General features: G+C 55.8%; 7 protein-coding genes across 10 annotated transcripts; all 7 read left to right on the top strand.

Moving 5' to 3' along the window:
• Positions 1-46: 46 nt before the first annotated feature.
• ABB37_05722 (putative mitochondrial hypothetical protein) lies at positions 47-1,365 on the top strand (the record flags this gene model as incomplete). 2 transcript variants are annotated; one of them, XM_015803855.1, is made up of 1 exon in its annotated part: positions 47-1,365. In XM_015803855.1, exon 1 carries the CDS (start codon positions 418-420, stop codon positions 1,363-1,365), a length of 948 nt encoding a protein of 315 aa, XP_015657680.1. In that variant the 5' UTR covers positions 47-417. The 2 variants fall into 2 exon arrangements, with proteins under 2 accessions (XP_015657680.1, XP_015657681.1); XM_015803856.1 differs by having other exon boundaries at positions 50-1,365.
• Positions 1,366-4,864: 3,499 nt separating this feature from the next.
• On the top strand, positions 4,865-7,111 carry ABB37_05723 (putative mitochondrial hypothetical protein; the record flags this gene model as incomplete). The annotated part of the gene is made up of 1 exon (XM_015803857.1): positions 4,865-7,111. The coding sequence occupies one exon, from the start codon at positions 4,865-4,867 to the stop codon at positions 7,109-7,111; it is 2,247 nt and encodes a 748-aa protein (XP_015657682.1).
• A 2,590-nt stretch (positions 7,112-9,701) lies between these two features.
• On the top strand, positions 9,702-10,131 carry ABB37_05724 (putative Ring-box protein; the record flags this gene model as incomplete). The annotated part of the gene is made up of 1 exon (XM_015803858.1): positions 9,702-10,131. The coding sequence occupies exon 1, from the start codon at positions 9,778-9,780 to the stop codon at positions 10,129-10,131; it is 354 nt and encodes a 117-aa protein (XP_015657683.1). The 5' UTR covers positions 9,702-9,777.
• Positions 10,132-10,692: 561 nt separating this feature from the next.
• Positions 10,693-12,288, top strand: ABB37_05725 (putative mitochondrial hypothetical protein; the record flags this gene model as incomplete). Of its 2 annotated transcripts, none has more annotated exons than XM_015803859.1 (1): positions 10,693-12,288. In XM_015803859.1, exon 1 carries the CDS (start codon positions 10,954-10,956, stop codon positions 12,286-12,288), a length of 1,335 nt encoding a protein of 444 aa, XP_015657684.1. In that variant the 5' UTR covers positions 10,693-10,953. The 2 variants fall into 2 exon arrangements, with proteins under 2 accessions (XP_015657684.1, XP_015657685.1); XM_015803860.1 differs by having other exon boundaries at positions 10,733-12,288.
• Positions 12,289-13,979: 1,691 nt separating this feature from the next.
• ABB37_05726 (hypothetical protein) lies at positions 13,980-18,506 on the top strand (the record flags this gene model as incomplete). Its single annotated transcript, XM_015803861.1, has 1 exon — positions 13,980-18,506. The coding sequence occupies one exon, from the start codon at positions 13,980-13,982 to the stop codon at positions 18,504-18,506; it is 4,527 nt and encodes a 1,508-aa protein (XP_015657686.1).
• Positions 18,507-19,242: 736 nt separating this feature from the next.
• ABB37_05727 (putative mitochondrial succinate dehydrogenase flavoprotein) lies at positions 19,243-21,222 on the top strand (the record flags this gene model as incomplete). Its single annotated transcript, XM_015803862.1, has 1 exon — positions 19,243-21,222. Exon 1 carries the CDS (start codon positions 19,399-19,401, stop codon positions 21,220-21,222), a length of 1,824 nt encoding a protein of 607 aa, XP_015657687.1. The 5' UTR covers positions 19,243-19,398.
• Positions 21,223-22,472: 1,250 nt separating this feature from the next.
• On the top strand, positions 22,473-24,872 carry ABB37_05728 (putative mitochondrial hypothetical protein; the record flags this gene model as incomplete). 2 transcript variants are annotated; one of them, XM_015803863.1, is made up of 1 exon in its annotated part: positions 22,473-24,872. In XM_015803863.1, exon 1 carries the CDS (start codon positions 23,115-23,117, stop codon positions 24,870-24,872), a length of 1,758 nt encoding a protein of 585 aa, XP_015657688.1. In that variant the 5' UTR covers positions 22,473-23,114. The 2 variants fall into 2 exon arrangements, with proteins under 2 accessions (XP_015657688.1, XP_015657689.1); XM_015803864.1 differs by having other exon boundaries at positions 22,482-24,872.
• Positions 24,873-25,012: the final 140 nt, after the last annotated feature.

Below are 25,012 nucleotides of genomic sequence, written 5' to 3' on the forward strand. Positions count from 1 at the left end.
GTCTTTCCTCTATCTCTCTCGGACCCGTCATGTCCATTTTTTTCCCAGCAGCACAGCCAACACCCCTCCATCCACGCACACACGCACACACAACGCTGAACAGCACATCTGCAGCGTCTGCACATCATAACAGGCGGCAGCATTTTCAGCGGAAAGCGTAGTGAAAGAAGAGAAGGTCACCGCTAGGTCTCCCCTCATCTTGCGGTAGCATAACGCATCCACATCGAAAACATCGGCCAGTAGAAAGTGCACCTTCAGCATCCGGCGTACCACCGTGTGCTTTGAACGACCGCGTCTCCATCTTCCCCTTTAGCGTATTGCTCGTCAAAGCAGCAGCATCAACAACACAGTAGTAAATTTCTTCCTTTCTTTATTTTCCTCTCCTTTTTTTTAGCTGCTTCCATCTCCGTTAGAATCATGGCAGACCTCATCACCTCCGCGGCGGAGAGCGCCTCGAAGAGCCTGCGCCGTACCTACCGCCGACACCGCAGGGCCTGCCTGATCGCCGCCAGTGCACTCGGCACGTACGCCACCGTGAAGACGGCGTGGTTAGTGTACGGTGTGTGGGCGACGGCGAGCACAAACAGGATGTTCCGCAGCCTCGAGGTGGGCATGGTGCACCTCTTCATGCACCCTCGCTGGTCGCACGGGCCGAACCTCTTTCCCCACTGCGTGAAGGTGGAGTGCTTCCTGCGCTTGGCGAAGATCCCGTACGTGGCGCACTTCACGAACGAGGTCAGCATGTCGCCCAACGGCCGACTGCCCTTCATCGTGCACAACGGCACCGTCTTGGCGGATGGTGAGTTCATCATCCAGTACCTGACCGAGACCCTCGGCGTGCAGATGAACAGCGGCCTCACCGCGCAGGACCACGCCCGCGGGCTGATGGTGCGCCGCATGGTGGAAACCTCCATCAACTACGGACTGAACCGCACCACCTTCGTCGACTACCCGCGCTACATGGCGGACATGTTCTCGAAGGAGTACGCGCTGGAGCCGATCATGTCCAGCATTCTCGTGCGAGGGATGCGAAATGCCACAATTCGCGTGTTAAACGCCGTCGGCTACGGCACGCTGTCGCAGGGGCAGTACGAGGAGGAGTTCATGCGCGATGTGCAGTCGTTGGAGACGTTCCTGCAGGACAAGGAGTATCTCTTCGGGTCGTCCCCGACGTCCTACGACTGCTCCGTCTACGCCTGGCTGCAGGTGGCACTGGAGTTTGGGCCGAACGGGAACGGGCTGACGTACCTCTATAACAGCGCCCCGCTGCGCAGCTACGTGGAGCGCATTTCCAAGCTAGCCTTCCCTGACTTCAGTGAACTGCGAACCGCAAAGGCGACGCAGCGCTACATCACGGCCGCTTAAACAGGCGTTGAACGCTGGCGAAAAAGGAAAAGGGAAAAACCGAAAGAGAGAGAGAAGCTCACTACGGATTTTCTGTTTTCGTTGTAGATATGAAAACGCGGTGGCATACACAAGCTCGTCATTTACGCGACACGGGCGCCGATTAGGACGCGCATATTTCTACCTACATCACCAATGGAGCTCTTCTCTTTGTCTAACCCCGCTTTTATCAGCGTATGTATTAGCTTTATCTGGAAGTTCCCGCGTTTTCTCTCCTTTTTCTTCTTGTGTTGGGAGACCTGGTGACTTTGCAGGCCCAAGTGCTTTGCTCGAAGATGACGAGTGTGCATGAATCGTCAGCGGTATGAACGCCTCGATGCGTTAGTATGACAAAACAATACAACGAGCGAGACAGGCCAGAGCAACTTCCGTCGTAGGCGACAACAGGCGTCGAGAAGAGGAGAACTCTGCAAATCACGCGGCACGAGCTAAAAAGCAAAGAAACATAGCTATTAGAATTCTATCGGCGCCAACAACAAGCCATTCGATGCGCTTAGCGTGCACCACGTTGAATAAAACTGCTTGTATCGTGTATATTGTATTAATAGGTTCAATGAGCCGGTAGCGGAGCAGAGGGTGGATAGGAGGAATATATATATGAAACACACGCGACACCTTTAATAACAACAGAAGAAATATATACGTGTTTAGCAGCAGCACAGTTCCGACATTCAACAACAACAAAACGTTGGTTTGAGCTTCAAGCGTGCTTTGTTCTTCATCTTCATCGGCTCCAGTTTCGTTTCTCTATCTTTTTTTTCCCTTTGTCGTTCAGCTGGAGAAGACGTAAACAGAAACATAGTGTTTGCTTTATGTAAAAAAGAAGAAGGGACTGCGGTGTTTTCTATCGTTTTTGAACTCCTCCCTTTTTCTTTTAGTTTCATTGTAACGCTTTTTTGCGAGTTTCATCAATAGTAAAGAAACCACTGAAGCCCGTGGGGCGAGTTTCTCACGTTTCTGGTTGCGTGTGTGTGTGTGTGACGCGTGCCTTCTCTGTGTTGCTGATATCCGCCTTTATTTCTTTTTTCACCGCTGTTTTTTCTTCTTCTTTCCTTTGTATCGGCGTTTTTTCGAAGCTGGTACAATTGGACTGCCTTTTCACAGCTTTCTCGTGCCGAGGTTTTTTGTGATCCACGCCGCGAGTTAGAATAATACATCACCGCTCTTCTCTTGATGGCAACCGTATATATACATATATAAATATTTTCTATTTGCTGCATTGTGAGCGAGGAAGGCGGACACATCTGACGTGTGCTGCACCGCCACCGTTTGAGCGCAATAGTGATAATAATAATAATCATCCGCCCCCTTCCTCAAAAAAAAAAGAGCGCAGATTTCTGAAAAGCTGTGTGTGTGTGTGTGTGTGTGTGACACGGTACATATGTTATTTTTTCCCTTTGTCACTTTATCGCGCTATATATATTGATTCTCCGATCTCGCTACGTCGTATGGTGCTCCTTCCACGCCAAAAAGGAAGGGGGAGGGACGGGCTCCGTCTCCGCCGTGCTATTTACAAACTTCTAATGTTGACTCTTCATCCAAAGTTGGGTGTGCTGCACTGCAGCAGAAGCAGCAGCAGCATAAAAAAAACACCTTCATTTTTTTCAGTGGCAACTGCATCACTTGCTTGGATCGCCGTAGCTGGGTTTGATGTCGGTGCAGCGCGGGAGAAACAACAACAGCGACTCTGTTTCTCATTCTCACACGGGTTCTTCCTTCCTGTAACAGGGGCGATGCTCGACTTTTTATACTTGCCGCTCCTCTCTCTCTCCCGTTCTCTCTCTGCTTTGGGTGCCCTATTGTCACTCTCGTGGAACCTCTGCCCCTCTGCACGTGGGGAATACTATCTGTCTGAAACGCTTACTTCAACTATCAAAAAACAAAATTCCAAGACACACGCACACACACGTACCCACACGCAGCTGTCGATCCCCTCCTCTTTTCTTTTCTCCTCTTTCTCTTCGCGACGTCGTCGTTCGTACTTCCACTGAAATTGTTTTTAGCACCATCCTAAAGAAAAACAACAAACAAACATGATCCGTGGCGCTATCGCGATCGGTACGGCTGCTTTCGTCCTCACGGCGCCGATGGTGGTGGCGATGGCGGCATGCAGGCGGGACGCGCGCGATAAACTCAAGGCGCACGCGCAGACACCCGCGAGCGGTCACGACAGCTAAAGCAAAGCGGTGCATTGACTCAGCGTTCACTGGCGCTTTCGCCTTCTTTTTTTAAAAAATCTTCTTTGTTTTCGAACCGTCTCCCTCTTCAAAGAAATAAGAGGCACGATCTGTTAACCTTTTTTCGGTCGACGCGCAGAGACCCCAAGTAACCGAGAACGGATCAAAGTGGTGGCAGAGAGAGAGGGAGAGAAAAGAGAAGAGTGCTTTTAGCTGCAGCGGTGAGAGTTCCGTTTCACGAACAAAGGTGAATTAATATACATTTTAATATATAGATACATATACAATCACAATTATAAACAAACCTATGTAGTACACGGAGGCCGAATTCGACTTGTACAGCCACATCAAAAATACCCTCGTTTGCTGTAAGGCAGATTGTTTCCATTAGCTAAGATAGGCCATTCTTTTATTGACAACATAGTGAGCAAATCCACTCGAGACAGAACTAGAGAAAAACAACAGCAACAACAGCGCCAGCACAAAAATAGCTTCGAAGAGAGAAACACCGTTTTTATGCTCTTCTACTGTCCTCCTTTCTTGTAGTATCAGCTGCTGCGGACGACTTTTCCTTCTTTTCCTTCTTTTCCTTTTTTTTTTCCTCCTTTGCAGTTATTTTGTTCTTGAAAGAAAATCAGAAACAACATTTTGAAGCGCAACGTGAAGGCGCTTGCTGCTCCTTTTGCTTCATGTCGTACCGTGCGAATCGTATCTAGCTTCGTCCTCTTTGCTATCAACACGGATCTGTGTCGTGGCTTCGCGCTTGTGCGAGCCATCGCCCGCCCCCTCCTCTCTCTCTCCCTCTTCCAATGAATAGGTGCATCGTTGCTTCTGTCGATGTTGTTCGTTTACTTCTCACCGCCTCGCTCTTCTCTTTTCCTCTCTTCTTCTCTTTTGTTAAATTCAACTCCCAAAGACGTACTCTATTTACGTCCTTACGCACGCACTTCTATCGAATCAACTCACCGCCGCTCTTCAAAGGCGATTCATCAGCAGATTACTATTTTCTTTTCTTCTTTTTTTTTTTGGAAGTTGACGAACCGCTTTTATCAAAACGAAATTACTTTTTCTAAAACAAGAATAAAAGGAGGAATCTTGATAGTAACGGATCCCCCTGTCGCTGGCAGCTCCCCTGCTGCAGGCTTTCTAAAAATTGTTGTTATTTCTCTTTTCGCTAGCCCTGTTCATCGTGGCCACCGCTGCTCCTTCTGCTCCTCCTTTTAGGCATCGAGGCAACCCAACAAAAACGTGTTTCATTTAGAAACGAGGAAGGGGAAGAAGAGATGAGCGAGGTGGACGTTGCAACTCCCGCTGCCCCGGTCATCCCAACCGGCACACCCAGCCGCCCGGGCCCATCTGTGCGCGAAGGCACCATCGCCATCACCGAGGCCTTCGGACCCAAGCGAGGGAACTACGTCTCCGCCGCGGAGTTGGCTGCACGGGAGCGGGCAAAGCTGTCAACTGAACTGCAGAACCCCGCTGCTGCACCCCATGTGCTTCTCCCCTCCGTTCGCGAATCGACCATTGCCATGACGGAGCAATACGGACCGAAGACGGCGAACCACGTCCCGGCAAGTGAGCTGCCCAAGTCGCAAACGGTCGTGCCGGTAGTGGACCGGCCCTCTCGTTATCCCGAAGGCCCCACTCAGAAGACGCCGACCGTGGCTGCCACTCCTGCTTCTGAAGTCCCTTCCTCCACCGCACCTGCGCCGGCCGTCGAAGAGGCTGTGATCACGGAGGCTGCAGAGCCAGCGGCGGCTCCAGAGGTGTCGAACGCACCGGCTACTAACGATGGTCTCCATAGTTCGGACGGCAAGCTGCCATCTGTCCGAGAAAGCACAATTGCGGCGACGGAGCAGAACGGGCCGAAGGTCGGCCACCACGTCCCACCCAGCGAGCTGCCAGCGGAGCAGACGGCCATTCCAGAAGTGGGGCGTCCATCTTCGCAGGTGCGTCACTCGACGGCCACCTCGCTGATGACGACGACGGTGGCGGCGGTGGCGGAGCCGCCCAGTGCGGTGCCCGTCGCGGAGACGGGGGTGCCGGAGTTGATGGTGCAGGATGCCGCCGGCCGCCTGCCGTCTACACGCGAGTCGACCATCGCCATGACGCAGAGGTACGGGCCGAAGCAGCCGAACCACGTTCCACCCAGCGGATTGAGCAAGCCTACCACTGCCACTCCCCCGGCTGCTGCGGCAGTGTCGATGGCAAAGCCCAGTGGACCGCTGGCGACGCCGGCACCGGCTCCTGTCGCACGCGTCAGGAGCGATCGTTGCCCGCACGCGGTGACTGTGCCCGCTGCGAAGGACGTGCAGCGCGCGGGCAGCGGCTCCCTCCGCGCCAAACCCATTCGGGAGTGGAGAGCGCAGGACGTGAAGCAGGCCGCGGCGCAGATGGCGGACAACAAGGTCTTCATGACGGCGCTGGCCGTCGGCGCCGCCGCCCTCACCGTCTTCTCCGTGTACAAGGGCGTCTCCCTGTACAACCACTACCGCCTCAATCAAAGCATCGCGGCGGTGGAACGGGAGCGGCCGACAGTGGTGCACCTCTACATCCACCGTCGCTCCCCGCTGGCGCCGAGTGTGTCGATGCCGTGTACGCGCGTGGAGACGCTGCTGCGACTGGCGCGTGTGCCGTACGAGGCGCACGTCATCTCTGACACCTCCGTCTCGCCGAACGGAGAGCTGCCTTTCATCGTCTTCAGCGGTCTGCGCATCGCTGAGCCGCTGGAGATCACAAATGCGCTCGCGCGCGAGCTGGACGCCAACCTTGACCGCGATCTCTCCCCGCAGGACCAGGCGACCGGCGTGGCGCTGCTGTCGGCGGTCCGCTACAGCCTCACGCGAGGCTACATGAGGTCTGTCCACGTGGACCGCCCCGACGTGATGAAACCGTACTACAGCGAGATGAACCGCACCCCGGACTGGGTGACGTGGTTTTCGCTGCGCTGTATGCAGCGGCAGCTGACGGATGTTAACGAGACGAGTGGTTACAGCCAGCTCTCATCGGAGCAGTACGTGCGCGAGCTGCTGCGCGACGTGCGCGCGATGGAGGCGCTGCTGGAGCACCACACCTACCTCTTCAGCAGCGACTACCCGTGCTCCTACGACTGCGCCTTGTATGCGTGGCTGCTGCCCGTCGTCGCGATGGAGGACGCCGCGGAGGTGAACGAGGCGTTTGCCTACATCGTGGAGAGCGAGCTGCTGACGAACTATGTGCGCCGCATGACGGAGCTCGCCTTCCCGGATCTGGACGAGTTGGTCTACGGACAGCTGGAGGAGGGAGACAGAGAAGAGGGAGGGGCACCGCAGCACCAGCAGCAGCAGCTTACGTCAGAGGAAGAGCGCTCCTCGTACTCGCGGGAGCAGTCGCGGTCGCAGACGTCGTCGCCGTCGGGGCGGCGGCCGCGGATGCGCTTGTCCGAGTCGCGGCGCCGCACGACAGAGCCCGGGGCGGCAGACGAGGACGGAGAGGCGGATCTGCAGACCCGACCCTCGCAGCGCGAGATGCGTCTGCCCGGAGAGCGCTGATTTGCACTGTTACCTTCATGCTCTTTTTCTGTGTTATGCACGTCCGCTTTTCTCCTCATTACGAAGCGCTCCTCACGGCTCACGTGCTTCATTGGTTTGTTTCCATATATATATATATATTTTTTTGTTAATAAGAATTAAGAAAATGTTTTGCTTGACTGCTTATAGAATTAGTGTAGCTAGTTATCCTTTTGAACTTAGTTTTTTGTTTTTTTTTCTGTTTCTTTCTCCCTTCTTTTAGGTCAGCAAAGGAAGTGTGATGCATAGCAACCGCAAAATCTGTTGATACAGGTAGAGTGGAAAGCCAACGGGATCTCCATACAAACAAAGAGTGCTTCGTCGGTGGCGATCTACCGTTCACTGCCACCACATCGTGCATTGAACCGCCTCCGGCACGATCCGAAGCTATTTTTCTTCTCTTTTTTTTTGCTGCAAATCACCTTTTGAAAGCAGCTTCATTTCTTTGTTATTTTCTCTCACTACCTTTCGTTTTGTGCCTTCGAAGACTATTTTGCTTGTTTTTTTTTGACATATAAATCTACTCAGTTATATTATTGTCTGCCCAGTTGCCTGACCACCGCTGCCTCTTCTCATCTGCTCTGGTTTGCAGATGATGATTAAAAAAATAATATATTCATCAAAACACGGCGTATAGCCACTACTGTTCTTTTTCTTCTTCCGTTGACATCCTGCTGCTTTGGACACGTGCTCTCTGCGCTTATATCGTTTTTTTCTACTTTGGCCTCTATGACCCTTATCTTTTTCCAATAGTACGTATAAGTGTTTGAAAGACGCGCGTGACGCGTGTGTGTGTGTGTGTGCGCGTGTGCGTGTCTTCGTCGTTTTCTTTAGAAGAGCATGATGGTAAATGTGATATGCACACTTTTTTTTCCCTTTTGAAATCTCCTTCAACTTCGCCAAAACGGATATATCTGTTTCTCTCTGTTATTGCATTTTTATTATATGTGCTGACTTTCGTTGTTACTTCAGTCAAAAAGGGATAACACCACCAAAATAAATTCTGCGTCTTTTCCTTTACCCGCTTGTTGCGCTGTTGCTGCTGATGTGGCCCTGAATGCCACGTGGCAGGAGGCACACGAGTGGGAGGGCAATCTCCCTTTCAGGGAGAAGTAATGAGAACAAGCGGAATGTGCTTGCGTGTGTGTCAGACGGTGCTCCTGTTGGTGAAGACGGTCGCGAGGCAGCAAGGCGCCTCATCGTGTCGACAAAACTTTTTTTTTCTGCCTTTCTACGGCTTTTGTCCTGTTTTTCTCTCTCTTCTCTTTCATAATAAAACACAACGCTTTTAGTCTTTGCTGGAACGCACCCGCGGGTATCTTTTCGAATACGAAGGATCGTAAACAGAAGGAGTTTCCCAAGTCTCTCTTCATCCACCCCTCTAAAACACACTGACACACACACACACACACACACTAATTCTATACAAATATGTCCGGCAACCAGCAGCAGATCAACGAGGCGGCCGCGGAGGCGATGCGCCGTGCTGACAACCCGCAGTCGGACGAGTATCCTGTCGAGGAACCTCGAGAAAAGTCGGAGTCGGAGAAGCAGTATGCCGAGGCAGCCGCGGAGGCGATGCGCCGTGCGGATGCTGCGTTCACCAAATATGATAACGATGAGCTGTGAGTTGTGGAGGAATGAGTTGGAGCCTCCCTCATCCTCTTGCGCACACAGCTTTTTTATATTCTTTCTTCCAGTCTGACCTACACTGTGATGACACTGCGTGGTGTCTGCTAAGAAGAAAAACGAAGGATCGATCCCTGTGCTAACGGCGTAATACACCGCCGTCCACAGACAGCACCGGCGGCGTGAGTTCGTTATATTTACGTGATTCTTTTCTCTTTATTCTCCGCTTTTTCAATTGTTTACTTCTAAAGTAGTTTCGTTGCTGCGACGTCATCCTATATTATCTTTTTTATATCTTTTTAACTTTGCCAATATTTACTGTTCCGCAAGCGTCGCAGATATGAGTGGGTTTCAACGGAATTGAAGGCACGCGTTATCTTGTCTGTTTTCCCTTTTCTCCTCTTCTCAAACGATAGTATATCCAGCGACGGGTTCTCCTTCCACCTCTTACGCTGAAAGCGATGAAGACGCCCTCGCGTGTGTCGTGCCCGTCATACCAGGTGACATTCGATGTTTTCAAGTCGTTATCCTTTGGACGAACGGAATCATCTCTTTCTTTTTGATTTTCTTTTTTTGGATGTTCCGCACCGCGCGCTCGACCACCAAAAAAAAGCCAAATAAATTTTGGCGTCGTCGTTGACGCGGTCACCTTTCCGCGTCTGGCCGCAGCAGAAGCGGCCCGACGAAGTCGTGAGGCGCCGCGTTCAATCGTATCGATATCTTTGTCGAAGGAGTGAGAGGGCGAATCGGCTGCCCAGCAAAGCGGTGCTCTCCATCTTCTGCATCGTCACCGATCGTAGAAGGTTTTCTGCTTTGCTACATTTTTTCTTTCATTCTTCTCGCACAGGCGGGTGCCTTCCACCTTCTACACACGAATCATCTTTATTAGGAATAGACCTCCACCCCCCTCTCTTTCTCTGCCTTTTACTGTTGTTTGCTCCGTAGTCTACCTTCTTGTAGCTTTGCTCAAAACCCATCCACACACACACACACACACAGAAACAGTGAAGTAAGGAGTGATGCTCAACAGTGCCGCTGCGTCACCTTCGTCCACCGGGGCGTGCGTTCTCGCCCCCGGGGCGGCCGCACAGCCCATCTTCTCCATTGAGGAGTTCTACCCAGTTTTCTTCTCTGCGTGGGAGCGCGAGACGGGCCAGTGCAGTATCTGCTGCAATCAGGTAGAGGGTCCCTGCGTCGTGTGCCAGAGCAACGCCGAGGTCACGTCGGCGGAGTGCGGCATCACATGGGGAGACTGCGGACATGCCTTTCACACCCACTGCATTGAGAAGTGGCTCAAGACACGGCGGGTGTGCCCGCTAGACAACAAGGCATGGATCGACCGCGCCGACTGGAACAGCTCCGCCACGGTGTAAGACGCGCCGACAACTCCGCAGAACAGCAGCTCCCGTGTCCCTCCTTTCATATATATATGTTTTTGCCGCGCTTCTTTTCCTCAGTCGTTGTTGTTTCTGATGGGTGCAGCATCGACTTGTTTTTGGTCGTTTTGCTGCCTCGACAGCTGTAGCGAAGGAGAAGGAGAAGGAGAAGGAGAAGGACCACTGCACATACGTCGTTTTTATAGTCGTGTCCGCACCGCAATGTTTTGTGTTTCTTTTTTCTTCCTCTGCATTCTGCCACCGCGCTCATGAGCGCGTATTATTATTATTATTGTTATTATATCAAACCTCGTCTAACACACTCACACACACACACACACACTCAAATACACATGACAGTGCACGTTACTACCGCAACTCACGAATCGGAGTAGTCCACCTCTACTAGAAAACTTAAGAAAGGCTGCTTGTATGAAACGGGGAATGATGCGGTTTCTTTTAAGAAAGAAAAGAAGGTTGAAATGGGGCTCCCCCCCCCTGCCTTGCCACTGTCTTCTCTCGTTGCTTCTCTCGTTCTTCGCCTCTCCTTGCCGTCTAAGTGATGTTTGGGAGGATTCGGCCACCATTTGCTTCCCTCAGCAAGTCTGTTTGTCTCACCGTGTTTTTAAGGCATTTTTTCTGTGGAGTATTCGCTGCCACCTTTGCTGTGAAATACAGTTGAGAGAGAACCACAGCCCTCTCCCCTTCTTGTTGTGGCTGCTGTAGTAGTCAAACAGCACTCGTTGTAGTGGGAGCCGCAGCGCGCGTGCACACACACCCACCAAATACCCTGCTGCTGATAAACAACAGCAACTGCTAATGCATCTGCCGAACTTTAAATTTCTGTCTGACCGCCACTCTGGTTCAGCGGAACCGGCGGCGGATGCGTCGTCGTACACCGCCTTCATTCACAAGGCGTTCGGGGCGACGAAGGAGAAGTTAAAGCTGCTAAAACCACTCCAACGACAGATCACCATCGGCGCCGCAGCCGTGGTCGGCGTCGTCGCGGCCTACAAAGCGGCGTCCCATGTGCACAAGTTAGTGCAGCGTCGACGCCGCCGGCAGCTGTTGCGGCAGTGCGAGCAGGACGCGGAGCTGCACGTCTTCATCCTTCCTCGCTCGCCGTGGTCGCCGTCGCTGTCGCCGGCCTGCACACGGGTCGAGGCGTACCTCCGCGCCAATGGCATCCCGTACAAGGCCATCGAGACGCTCGACGCGACGGGGGCACCGAGCGGGGAGCTGCCCTTCCTTGTGTACAAGCACGCCCGCATGGACCAACTCCCGCGCATTTTTGAGTTCCTCAGCAGCGAGTTCAGCGTCTCGATCGACGACGCGTTAACGCGCGAGGAGCGTGCGATTGGCGCCGCCCTGCGCCGCACGCTGGAGTACAGCATGGAACGGTTTCTCTACCGCACTGTCTTCATCGACCACCCCACGCTCGCCGTGACGCACATCGCACGTGCGCTGCACATTTCACACCTTCGCGCGCGGTTGGCGGTGCGGCAGTACGCGCGGAAGCTGAACTCGCAGCTCGCCATCACCGCCTACGGCGCTCTCGTCAGCGAGCAGTACGAGAACGAGTTTCTGCTCGACTGCGAGGCGCTCGAGGTGCAGATCGGCGACAAGCAATTTCTCTTCAGCAATGCGGAGGTGACGAGCTACGACTGCGCCGTGTATGCGCTGCTCGTGCCCTTCGCGTACATGGGCAAGTACACGGCGCTGAGCACGGCGTATATGGCGGTGGCAAACAGCCCGGTGCTGATGGGCTACGTCGCTCGAATGACGAAGCGCTTGTTTGCGGATGTGGCCGCGCAGTTCGATGCGGCGGCTACGACGTGTGCGACGTCATCCGCGACGTCTGCGTCGCTGTCTTCGGGGGAGGAAGAGGGCGGTGATGGTGGGTCGTGTGCGGACTCGGAGGAGCTGCACCGCGGCCTGGAGGTGTCGGATGAGGAAACAAAGCAGCCGGAGAAGACAGTGAAGAAGGAGGAGGTGCAGCCGGAGGCGGCTAGGAGCGCAACACCGACAAAGGCAGCCGCAACGACAGGGAAGAGGAAGAAGCCGTCCCCGAAGGCAGCGAAAGCAAAGAAGGCGCCGGCTAGTACACCGCCACGGAAGGGGAAACCTGCTGGGGCTTCTCCAAAGAAACCGTAGGGCGGTGTAGTTCGACGGCGAGATAGGAAAGCTGCTGCTGACGTGTGGCGACTCGTTTCCTCCTCCCGACGCTAGCGTAACTCCTTGCGCTTTTTCTTCCTCCCTCTTTGCTAGAGTAATCTCGTTGCGCTTATGATGATCATTATCAGCAAGTCTCTCCGGCGTGTGCGTTTTCTATTTCATCTTCCCTTTCGCGCTTTGACGTCTTGGTTTCACAAAAGGTATTTTTGTAAAGTGTTCTGCGTGTTCACTACAACACGAAGGAGGACAGCGGTTTTTGTATTTCCGCTGAGGGGCGGATGCAGTGGGACTCACTTGCTATATATATATATGTGTGTATTTTCCCCCGATCAGCGCTGCCTTTCAGCTCCGTGCTTCTCTGCAACCATAACGTATATATACATATATATATATCTACTACGTCGCGGTATCATTGATATGCCCTCATGCAACCCCGGGCCATTCTCCATGGGTTCAACGCCACTTTACTCGTATGCTTGCCTTGCGAGTACGAATCTACTGCGCAGTGCCTGTGCGTGATGGCGACCAGTGCGGAGGCTTTGAGACGAAAGGGAACGACGCTTTCTGGACTATTCAAATTCAGAGGACTTCATAAGCAAAAAAAAAAAGTACTCTTAAGAAACAGCAAAACCGTGAACCTTCACTTTACTGCGCCGTCGGTGCCTCTTTCCCTGATCTTCCTCCTAATTATCGCCTTTTCTCTCTCTTTCTCTTCTGCTGACTGTGCGCATCACATTTTTTGAATACATTTGAAGCGCGTTGTCCTTGGCAACTCACTCATTGGATTCATATACACGCATCCGTCACTCCTTCACCTCGTTTGTTTTTCTTTTTTTTGCTTCTTTCTCCGTTGAATCTGCCTAAACGAAAGCATTCACTGCGGCAGCTTTTCGTGAAGTGTGCACACGAGATAAATATTTTCCAAACCTTAAAAGCAAAAGGCGTAAATACACGATTTAAAGGAGACGTCTCCCAAAGCGGACTCGAACATACTCCGCAGTGCCCTGTGTGTTCTTCTGCTCCCTCCTCCTCTTTCTTTGTCGAGCGAGTTTTGGAGTTTTTATTTGTTTCCTTCTGTCTCGGTTTGCGTGTGTCCATTCCGTGAGGTGTTATCTTCCTTCTCTTGCTCTTGCTGCGAAACAACAACAAAAGGCAAGCCGTACACCCGCTTTCCTTTCCCCGTTGTTTTTCTTTCTTTGGCTTTCTTTCTGCCCTCACAGGCGCTTGGATCTCGCTCAACGGCCAAAGAGGAAAAGGAAGAGAACGAAAGGTTTCTAAGCAAAGCCCCGAGGTGGCTTCTATCACCGCCGTTTATTATTATTATTATAAACCGTTATTATTTTCTTATTGCCTATTCATTTTTATTTCTTCCTCATCGCGATATTCGCCTCCTTTCTTTTGATCTCTCAAGGTACATTCGCTCTTCGCAGGATTATCAACAAAATAGAGAAAAAAAAAGAAAACGTTAGTAGCGGCCCCAACGCACACAGTAGGAACTGAGAAGGATTAAATATATATATTCATTTATTTTTTGCTTAACACAATTACCCCCCTTTTCTCTCTTTTCATTGATTTCTTCCTGGTGCTTTGTCCGCGTTTGACTTGCTGCTCTTCACGGCAAAGCACAAACACCACCAACAACGATCAGCAGAGCGGCTCGTGCAAAACAAATGAATGTCTCAGCTGACGCGGGTGGAGAGCTGAAGGTGTCGAAGTACGTTCTTGTTGCAGGAGTGCTCGGCCTTACCGCCATCAAGATCGTCTCGGCTGGCTTCCACAACTACCAACTGTATGAGGTGGACCGCTTAGTGAGTCACATCTCTCGCCATGCCGAGGCGGAGAACAAGCGGAGGCAGGCGCAGCGCTCGTCAACGCCGCGACCGGCGACGCCAACGGTGAACGCGCTGTCTTCGGACGCTTCACGGCCCCCTTCCCTTCGCGGTGACGAGAAGAACGCAGCAGCTCCAACGACGGCTGCTGCTGCTGCTGCCAGGCCCGGCTCCATCTTCCTTCACTCCGCTGCGCCGGAGACGTATGTGCTGCCTTCCCGACTAAATGGAGGGGTCGGTGCGGCGGAGGAGCGTGCAAAAGACCTCTCACTCGATGACAGGGAGAGCACTGTGGACGTGAGTGCCTGCTCCCACGGCTTAAGCAGCGTCGCCCGTGGTAAGACAGCTTCCAAGAACACGTCTCAGCCCGCCCTATCACCACTCCCACCGCCGGTGATCACTTCACCTCACCCTACCCCGCAACGCAACTCGGTTGCCCGCGCGTCTCTGCAGCCACTGCGGCGCAGCAATAGCGGTATCTCCATCACGTCGGTGCATCTCGTCGGTGGAGAGCCGGCGCAGTCTACGTCGCATCTCGTCTCTCAGCTACTCATGGCCGGGGCGCGGCCGTGCTCATCTCCGTACCCTGCTGCTGCTGCAGGTGCGTCGTTTTCCGGTTGTAACTCGCTTTCATCCGCGACGGGCAACTCCTTCTCCGTAGTGGACCGGGGTGTGGCGGAGGCCTCGACGTCGCACCGCGAACCCCTCGCCCTCCCCAGCGGCATACACGAGGGCGGAGGTAATTATGGCAACGGTGCTGGGATGGGTGAGGGCGTGGTGAATGAGATGGAACCGCACGGCAGCGCCAACGGCGACCTCCTCATGCCGCCCGCACCGGTGATTATCTTCGAAGACGCCGTACCGGCGGAGATAACGGAGGGGACGCCGAAGCTCACCGAGTTTGCCTTGCCGACTGTAGGCGAGGTGGCAGCAGCAGCAGCAGAGCCGCAGGACGCAGAGGCAGGGAGGGACGAAGAGGAGGAAGAGGAAGAGGAAGTGGGGGACAGCCCTTTACCTTACTTCGCCTTCACCACCACGTCCGTCCACATGGCCCCGTCAGATGCAGCGGACGCGGTGGCCAACCACAACCGCAGCAACAACCACACGGACGCCACGGCGCCGTTTCTTGCCGCCACGGCGCCACCGTCGTTTCATACCGGCTCAAACAATGCGAACAGCAGCAAGGACAATGACAGCAGCACCGGCCTGCCGCGCGCCTCCGTGCCCGCACCTTCCATGAACGCGACCGACCGTAACACCTCCCCTCGGATGGCGGACGGCGGCACGAGCGGCCGCTCCATGTCGCTCGCCTCAGCGGCCTCCTCGGCGAGCCTCGCACGACCGGTGGTGCACTTCTTCATCCAACCGCGCTGGGCCCTCGCCCCGTCTCTGTCGCCGACCTGCACCAAGTGGGAAGCCTTTCTCCGCCTGCACCGCATCTCGTATGTCGTGCATGAGGTACACGTGCTGCGCAGCGATCAGCCGCAGGCGCAGAGCACCGACGTGCCGCAGCAGATCCAAGACGTCGTGGACCGGCAGCAGCACGACGGACGCCACGGCGGTGACGATGACGAAGACACGGCAGCGGTGGCAGAGGCGCGTGCGTTTGCAAACGTGCTGACGGAGACGGGCGCGACACATAAAATGTGGGGGCGGGTGCGGGCGGAGCTGCACCGCGTCCTCCCTGCTGGCCTTCTGCCAGGCGACCCCCGCACGCAGTACTCCCTGCCTTTCATCATGGTCGGCGGAACAGTGCTAAAAGGTTCCTTCAACGAGGTGATGGCCGAGCTCACACGCCGCGGTCTCGTACGTTCGCTACGCCAGGCGAGGAGAGACGGAGGTGATGGGGGTGCGGGCACCGTGGCCGCCGGCTCGTCTTCGCCGTACTCACCAGAAGAACAGCTCGCCATTGGCCAGGCCGTCGAGCGCACCGCGGAGTACACGCTTCGTCTCCTCTACGAGGTGGGGTTGCTGTTGGAGGGCAGCGCCGTCTTCAGCCACTACGCGGCGCAGCTGTGGAGCGGCCACCGGTACTGGGACCTCTTCCAAGTTCGCCGCTGGTTCGTGTACGCGTGGCTGGCCATCCCGTTCCTATCGGCGTTGAAGGCAGACGTGTCGAAGCGGTTGCTGGCGCAGGAGCTCGGCGGGCTGACGCGCGAGCAGCTGTACCGGAGCCTGCAGAGCGATCTCGTGTCGCTGGAGCAACTCCTCGTGTCCTCCGCCGAGACAATGCTCGACCGTCGCGACACCGAGGGAAAGGAGAAGGAGAAGGAGGACAAAGCTACGGAGGTGCACTTCCTGCTGGGGCGCGAGCCCGGCCCGCAGGACTGTGCCCTCTACGCCTACCTCCTCCCGATCCTGCGGCTCACCCCACGCGACATCGCGCACATCCACAACCCCAACTTCGCGTACATCTACGACAGCCGCATTTTTCGAAGCTTTGTGGACCGCATGTCCCGCGAAGCCTTCCCCGACCTCGATGTTCTGCTGAACCCTCCCCGTCGGCCGAGTTTTTCCATGTCGCTGTCGAACGCCGCCTGGGAGTACATGGAAGACCGCGCCACTCCAGGGTTGGTCGCCATGTGCATGCATGTGAACCAGTGGAACGCGTCGATGTACCGCTTGATGTGTCCGTGCCGTGTGGCATTGCAACGCTGCCTCGAGCAGGCGCTGAAGTCGAAGCCGGTGGAACTCGTCCGTCGTCTGCTGCGACGCGTGATCGCGAGTGGCCAGCGACTGGTTGCCGATCGTCATCGTCGTGTCGCTTCGTCCGCCGACACCACCGTCGCGCAGGATGGAGAGCACGTCGGCGGCGCGCCGGTGCGAGTGCGAGACACGGCTGGCGCGGTGGAAGGCGCGGCGATGGGTGTGCCGCAGCCCACCGTACACATGGACAGCAGCACGCAGGTGACGGGAAGTCTGGACGAGCTCGTGCTATTGCAAGATGTCGACGCCCCAGTCGTCGTAGCTACCGTTACCGAGAAGAAGTCAGAAGAAGAGGCGGCGGCTGTGGTTTCGTTGCCTGCGCCTGTCGCTGCTGTGCTAACACGGAAAGGCACGGCGGAGAAGGAAGGAAACGCGAAGGAGGAAGCCGTTGAAACGGAAGTGGGATGTCCGCGTGACACCGACGAGGGCAGGAAGACGGATGCGGATGCTGCTGCTCAGACAAGACCAGCGGCACCAGCCGTGGCGACGACCGAGGATGACGGACCCGCCGTCTCCACCGGTGCCACACGATCGCTCGTATCGCCCCGCAGCTTGGAGATCGCTGCCTTGACCGGCGAAGGAAACGAAATAAAGACCGTAGAGACGGAGCAGCAAGCGGCAAGGCCTGCCGCGGCGTCTGTCCCTTCACCGCCGTCTCCACGGGCTCCACCAGCGTCAGCAGCACCGCAGCGACACCAATCCCCCCAGCCACTTGTACAGGCATCTCCCCTCTCTCCCCGTGTCGTTCACGCATGCCTCTTCACTGGTTCAGCGCGCCACAACGCTCGGCGCGTACGCGGCTCGAACTCGCCCGCGCGCAACCCCCGCAGCGGCAGAGACACCGCCGGCAGCACCGCGACGCTGCTCGAGAGGGGGGCCGCCCCGAGTCCGCGGAGAAGTGGAGGCAGCGCAGCGGTCACCTCAGCGAGCGACGCGGTCGGCCCGCGCTTTGCGGTGCAGCGCGCCTCGGGGACTGGAACCATCTCCCGCTCGCTCGGCTCGACCGTTGGACCGGGTTCCGCAGCACCGGCTGGACCGCCGCAGCACTCGTCAGGTCCATCGCTCGACTCTCTCATGGCCAGCGATGCTGCTGCCGCTGCTACCACCCGCCCGACCACCGCGAAGACAAGCGAGCTGGCCACCCATTCCTCCAACAGCGTCGCCAGTCAGCTGCGTGTGCCGAGGCGGGTGATCACGACACGGGCAGCCAGCGCACGCCCCACCACGGTCAGGGATGACTCCGCTTCCGATTCGTCGTCGAGCGCGGGGGAGGCGGCAAGCTCGATGCGGGAGTCTCGTGTCACCGCTATACATGCCGCCTCCGTCGCGCGTTCCTCCACCTCCGGCACTCCTGAGCGGGAGCGCCGCCCGTCGGGCCTCACGCCGGGACTCTTCGCCACCGTGGTGCACGGCAAGGTGTACGTGAAGGACGACCTGGAGCACCCATCCTGGCGCGCTGAGGAGCCGCACCGTCGGTCGGCGTCGGTGGTGTCCGGGAGCAGGTCAGGTCGGGCCTCACCGACGCTGCTCTCGCGGCGCGGGTCACTGGCGGACTCGAACGGCCGCGACGGCGTTCGCAGCCCGGTCGCGACGGCGTTTGGCCGCACCGTGACGCCAATTCGAAAGTTGCGGCCCTCTCCTGGCGGGCGCCCCAGCCTTTGAAAAGAGCGAGAAGGAGCGCAATGCGATGGAAGGAACGTGGAAGCGCCTTCTTTTCAGAGTTTCCCTTTTACTCCACCTTCCTTTTCTTCCTGTCGTGTCGATCATGCTGGCTTCGCGAAGCTGCGCTCCTTTGGCTTTCTGCACGTTTGTTGTGTGCCACGCACGTGCGATTTCTTTCCCTTGCTCCTTTACCCTTTTCTCTTGCCTGCGGTCGATGTCCGACACCCGCGTACACCCCGCAGCGGACCATCATATTGACGCCGTGTGACCTGCTTTTACTAACTTAAAAAAAAAAAGAGTTTCTCTGCCTTCTTTCTGTTGTTGTCGATCGCTTCGTTTGGTGGGTTACTTCACATGAGCAACGAAACAAGCAGCAAGCAAAGGGAATTGATCCACTCCTCTTCCCCCCTCCCCTCCTTGCCACGGTGCACCGTAAAGCTCGGATGCGCTCTCCTGAAACGAACCCTTTTTTTTTGTTTTGAATGCACAACTTCCTTCTGAGAGTGACGCGCGGTGCGAGAACTCGAAAACCGCGTGCGTCTCTCTGTGTGTGGTACGTGCTTCCATGAATCACGCCGAATCCCCTTGCCCCCCTTTCTCTATCGTTGTCCTTCTCCTTATGAATGATTCTGCGAAACTCCCTTCTCGCCTCTCCCTTCTCCTCTCCCCTCTCAATCCACCCCCCACGTACGTTCAACGCTCTCTTTCGCCTTCGCGCGCGTCCTCGCTCACGCACAGCAACGTTAGCAGTCTTCTTCAGGAGAATAAAAAAAAAAAACAAATATATATGTTCAGTAGGAATAGTTAGACCTTCGCCAAAAACAAAAACCCCAAAGTAGCACACAGAAAGAAAGCACCTCAACAGCACTTAAGAGAGAAAAAGTAAAATAAAATGCTTCGTCGCACCTTCGCGCGTCTCGCACTTAGCCGCGCCTACCCGGTCATCGATCACACCTATGACTGCGTCGTGGTAGGCGCGGGTGGCTCCGGCCTCCGTGCGGCGATGGGCGTCGCCGCCTCTGGCTACGATGTGGCCTGCATTTCGAAGCTCTATCCTTCCCGCTCGCACACCATCGCGGCGCAGGGCGGCATCAACGCTGCCCTCGCGAACTGCGAGGAGGACGACTGGCGCTGGCACGTGTACGACACCGTGAAAGGCTCCGACTGGCTCGGCGATCAGGACGCGATTCAGTACATGTGCCAGGAGGCCCCCTGCGTGGTCTCCGAGCTGGAGAGCATGGGTCTGCCGTTCCTCCGCACAAAGGACGGCTTTATTTACCAGCGCGCCTTCGGTGGTCAGTCGATTCACTTCGGTGGTAAGCAGGCCCGCCGCACGTGCGCCGCTTCGGATCGCACGGGCCATGCCATGTTGCACACCCTGTACGGGCAGTCCTTTCAGTACGGCGTGAACTTCTACAACGAGTACTACTGCCTGGACCTGATTATGGAGGACGGCTGCTGTCGAGGTGTGATGGCGATGAGCATCGACGACGGCACGATCCACCGCTTCAAATCCAAGTACACCGTGCTATGCACTGGCGGCTACGGTCGTGTGTACTTCACCACGACGAGCGCGAAGAGCTGCACGGGTGATGGGACGGCCATGGTAGCCCGTGCCGGCCTCCCTGCGGAGGATATGGAGTTTGTGCAGTTCCACCCCACTGGTATCTACGGCCCTGGCGTGCTCATCACGGAGGGCGCTCGCGGAGAGGGCGGCTACTTGATCAACAGCGAAGGGGAGCGCTTTATGGAGCGCTACGCGCCGAAGGCGAAGGACCTCGCCTCGCGCGATGTCGTCTCGCGTGCGATTACGATGGAGATTCTCGCCGGTCGTGGCTGCGGCGCTAAGAAGGATCACGTGATGCTGCAACTGCACCACCTCGACGCCGCCACGCTGCGCAAGAAGCTGCCGGGCATCTCGGAGAGCGCGCACATTTTTGCCGGCGTCGACGTCACGAAGGAGCCGATCCCGATTGTGCCGACGGTGCATTACTCGATGGGCGGCGTGCCGACACTGTGGACGGGCGAGGTGATCAGCCCGCGCAACGGGGACGACAACGCCATTGTGCCGGGGCTGCTGGCGGCGGGGGAGTGTGCGTGCGCCAGCGTGCACGGCGCCAACCGCCTCGGGGCGAACTCGCTGCTCGACATCGTCGTCTTCGGTAAGTCGTGCGCCAACACGATCATTTTCAACCTGACGAAGGAGGGTCGTAAGCAGCCGGACCTGCGGCCGGACGCTGGTGAGGCGTCCATCGCTGATTTGGACCGCATCCTGACGAACACGGGCGACATTCCGATTGCGCGCATCCGCGAGCGCATGAAGGAGACCATGGCGCTCTACGCCGCCGTCTTCCGCACGGAGGAAAGCATGCAGACCGGCAAGAAGATAATCGAGGAGTGCTACCGCGATTTCTCGCACGCGTTGGTGCACGACAAGTCGCCGGTATGGAACAGCAACCTCATCGAGGCGTTGGAGCTGCGCAACCTGCTCACGAACGCGATGATGACGATCAGCGGCGCGGTGGTGCGCAAGGAGAGCCGCGGCGCACACGCCCGTGACGATTTCCCCGAGCGTGATGATCACCACTGGATGAAGCACACACTGGCCTACCTCGACGACACGAACGGCAAGATAAGCCTGGCGTACCGCCCGGTGCACATGGAGATGTTGACGAACGAGGTGGACACCTTCCCGCCGGCGAAGCGGGTGTACTAGACGAAAGAAGAAGACGAGACATAAAAAGAAAAACAAAAGGAAATTTTCGGCCGTGAAAGCGAGTGACGGATGTGGCGCCTTACGCTGTAGGTTTTTTTTTTGGCTGAATTTTCTTCTTCTTAGCTTTGGATGTGGTGTCAGTTGTGATGGACGGAGAGGTGTGCAAGGAGAAACACAAGATGCGCTCTTCTTTTTTATATCTCCTTCCCCTGCTCTGCTCTCTATGGGTGCTTGTTGGTTTCTCTTTTTTTCCACCTGGGAAGTACGTATGCAAAGCTCGAGCGTTTCTGTGTCTCTGTGTATGTGTGTGCCACCCCCCGCTTCCCTTCTCTCGCTGAGCGGGAGAGAGAGGAAAGGGTGGCAGTTAGTTAGCAATTGATTGTTTTTTTCCCTTTATTGCCTTTTATTTTTCGTCACCTTAGCAACTTACCAAAAACTTTTTGTTTTGAAAGTACCCTTCTTTTTCCTTTTCTTTTAAATATTTGAGGCAAGCGCAGTTCACAAAGGCGCGAACGTGTCCCCGCCACCCCACACTCCCCACCCCCGATAGGAGTGCGAAGGCTAGCGCTCAACTTCTTGGGCTGTCCTTTCATCATCGCGATCCGCCGCGGTGCGTTTTTTTTCGCGCGTTCGTCTTCTTCGTCTTCCGTCCCGAGCGTCTGGCGTCGCTCGTCTGCTCCGCAGTTTAGAGCGCCTACCTACCTAGCGATTTTTCTTCAAACGATTTATGCTTACGTGCATACACACACACACACACACACATACATTTAAGTACAATACAAAGAACAACAAAAAAAGAAATATAGGCAAATAGTTGTATTCATGCCCAGTGAGCGCTGTACCTTGTAGAGATCTATGACAGGGAGCGCCACCTTGTGCATCATGGCGCGTTGGCGAAGTCGTGCGATAGAGGATCTGGAATGTTCGTGTGTGTGAGAGAGACAGAGGCTGCTTGCCGTTGTTTTGTACTCGCCGCTAATGGTGCTGCAATCATCGCTGCGGAGGACCTTCATGCGTGGGGCGTCCACGCTTCACCTCACAAAAATCGCCGTTATTGTTCTACATGGCGCTCACGTGTGTTCGACGGACTGACTTTCGCTGCTTTCTCTTCCTTTATTTCTTACAATTGCTGTGTCCTCCATTTCTTTTGTTTCTTTGCCAAAAATTCTCCCACCTCGCCTTCTTCGTACGTTCCCTTTTTTGTTTTTGCACGCCCATCACGCTGGTCACCTCTTTCCATCATTTAAACCAGCACCTAAAGCGCTTGAAGTCCTTCTCTTTCATTTCCTTGTCTCTGGTGTGTTCTTCTTTTGTTTCTTTTTCTTTCTTCATTTCTTTAGTTTCGCTATTGATTTCAGCCTTCCACGCTGCGAAGTACGAACTCCTCACTGGGGTGTTACTCCGCCGTCTCGTTCAAGTGTACCTTCCCTTTTCATTTTTTTTCTCGCTCGCTCTCTCCCGCACTTTTCGCACGGGAGCCCTTCTGCAGTCTCGCCGTACAGTCGAGTGTATACATATATATATATAAAGGATCTCTCCCTCTCTCCCTCTCTCTTTAAACGTGGGCCGCGCACCCGAACCCTACTCGTGCGTTGTGTGTCACTTGCCGGTTTCTTCCTTCGATTCTCTGACAAAAAAAAAACCCACAAAAAAAAACAAAAACCCATAAATTTAGACTTGAAGGGCAAATCAGCGCATCCCCTTCCTTCTCTTCTGAAAAAAAAATCTTCGCTTTAGTTAGATTGCCTCCGCATACGCCATTTTCCTTTGCTGGTAGTCACTGCCTTTGCAGCCTCAAGTGGAAATCCGAAGACGAAGCACTAAAGAAGGTGTGCTTGCCGATACACGTATTTCTCACTGCACGTAAGAAAACGTTGTCACAGCGCACAGCCATGTCGCTCGACGTTCGCAGCGGCTTTTCCAACCGCACCCTCTTCGTGACGGGTGGCACGGGCTTCGTCGGCAAGGTGTTGCTCTACAAGTTGCTGAAGGAGACTCCCGATGTGAAGCGGGTGTATTTGCTCATGCGCGGCAAGCGCTCCCGTCGCCTGAAGAAGTACCTCAATGCGCAGGAGCGGCTGGACATGGAGGTGCTCGGCTCGCCGTGCTTTGAGCCACTGCGGCAGCAACTCGGAGATGCGAAATGGCGCGAGTTGTGCCAGAAGATGAAGGCGATGGAGGGCGACATCACGTTCGACCACATTGGCCTGTCGGAGCAGAACCGCGCCACTCTGGCGAGCGAGGCGAACTTCATCGTGCACCTCGCCGCCACCGTGAACTTCAACGAGCGGCTGGACCTGGCGGTGCAGATGAACACCCTCGGTGGGCTGCGCGTGCTGGCCTTGGCGAAGACGTGCCGCCACCTCGAGGCGATGGTGCATGTCTCCACGTGCTACGTCAACTACCGCCGCTACGGCCACGACCAGGTGAACGAGGAGCGGCTGTACCCGCTCGAGTTTGACCCGGAGGATATGTGCAAGCGTGTGCTCGCGATGAGCGAGGGGGAGATTAAGACAGAGGCGGCGAAGCTGCTCAAGTCACTGAAGTTCCCCAACACGTACACCTTCACCAAGTGCATTGGCGAGCAGCTCGTGTACAAGTACAAGGAGCACGTGCCAGTGGTGGTGGTCCGGCCGTCGATCATCGGCTGCAGCCTGCGGGACCCCTTTCCGGGCTGGGCGGACGCGCTGACGGCGGCGGGCGGGCTGCTGCTCACCGTCTCCCTCGGCGTCGTGCGCGAGGTGCTCGTGAACCGGGACATGATCGCGGATGTGGTGCCGGTGGATCAGGTCGTCAACGTCGTCCTCAAGGCACTGTTCAAGACGCAGCAGCACTACAAGGCACGCCGCCTGCGCGAGGCCGCAGTGGAAGGGGCACAGCCCAGCGCTCCTGCTGTGGCTGCTGTGGCTGCCAAAGCGTCGACGAAGGCGGTGTTGCCCGTGAGCGCGGAGGCACTGACCGTCACGGCGGACGCGAAGTCAGGCGCTGGTGCCGGCAACGTCGAGACGACGCACGCGACGACCACCACCGCTGAGGCCGAGGGCGACCTCGCAGAAGCCCGCGCCACGGAGGAGTTGACCACGGAGGCGGATGAGGGTCTGCCCTTCATCTACCAGGCCAGCACCACGGGCTCAGGGAACACGACAACGTGGGGCCGTGTCGAGGCCGCCTTGGAGGACTTCATGCGCGGCAAGCGCCATCCCAAGTCCCTCTCACAGATGAACCTGACCATGACCACCAGCGTCCCCTACTACCAGCTCCGCTACTACGCCCTGCGCTACATGCCCTTCCTGCTGATTAAGGCAGCCTTCAAGCTGCCTGCGCCGATCGGCTCGCCGAAGAAGCAGGAGCTGGTGAACAGGCTTGGCCGCGCCGTGCGCCGCGCTGATCTGCTGACGTGGGAGTTCATTGACTTCACCCTGCATGAGTGGGTGTACGCCAACACGAACTCACGTCACCTCGACGACGGACTGAATGAGTACAGCCGCCAGTGCTACAGCTTCGACCCCTACGCGATCAACTGGTACGCCTACACGCACCTGTACACCTACGGCATGTTCAAGTACATCCTGCGTGAGGTGGGCGACTTCAAGCCGCCGAAGCTGCCTCCGTCCGCCACGGAGGTGTTTGAGCGTGCCTCCTCCTTGTAAACTGTGTGTCCTCTTTTTTTCTATTTATAATTAGAAAGCAAGACATGACGGGATGGTGGGGCCCCCACGATGTTCTTCCGAAATATTTCCCAACACGAAAGTGCGTTGGTTGTGCTGATGGACGAGGAGCGACAGGAAGC

Source organism: Leptomonas pyrrhocoris (genome assembly GCF_001293395.1).
Source record: "Leptomonas pyrrhocoris isolate H10 chromosome Unknown, whole genome shotgun sequence".
In the NCBI taxonomy this organism is placed as follows: domain Eukaryota; phylum Euglenozoa; class Kinetoplastea; order Trypanosomatida; family Trypanosomatidae; genus Leptomonas; species Leptomonas pyrrhocoris.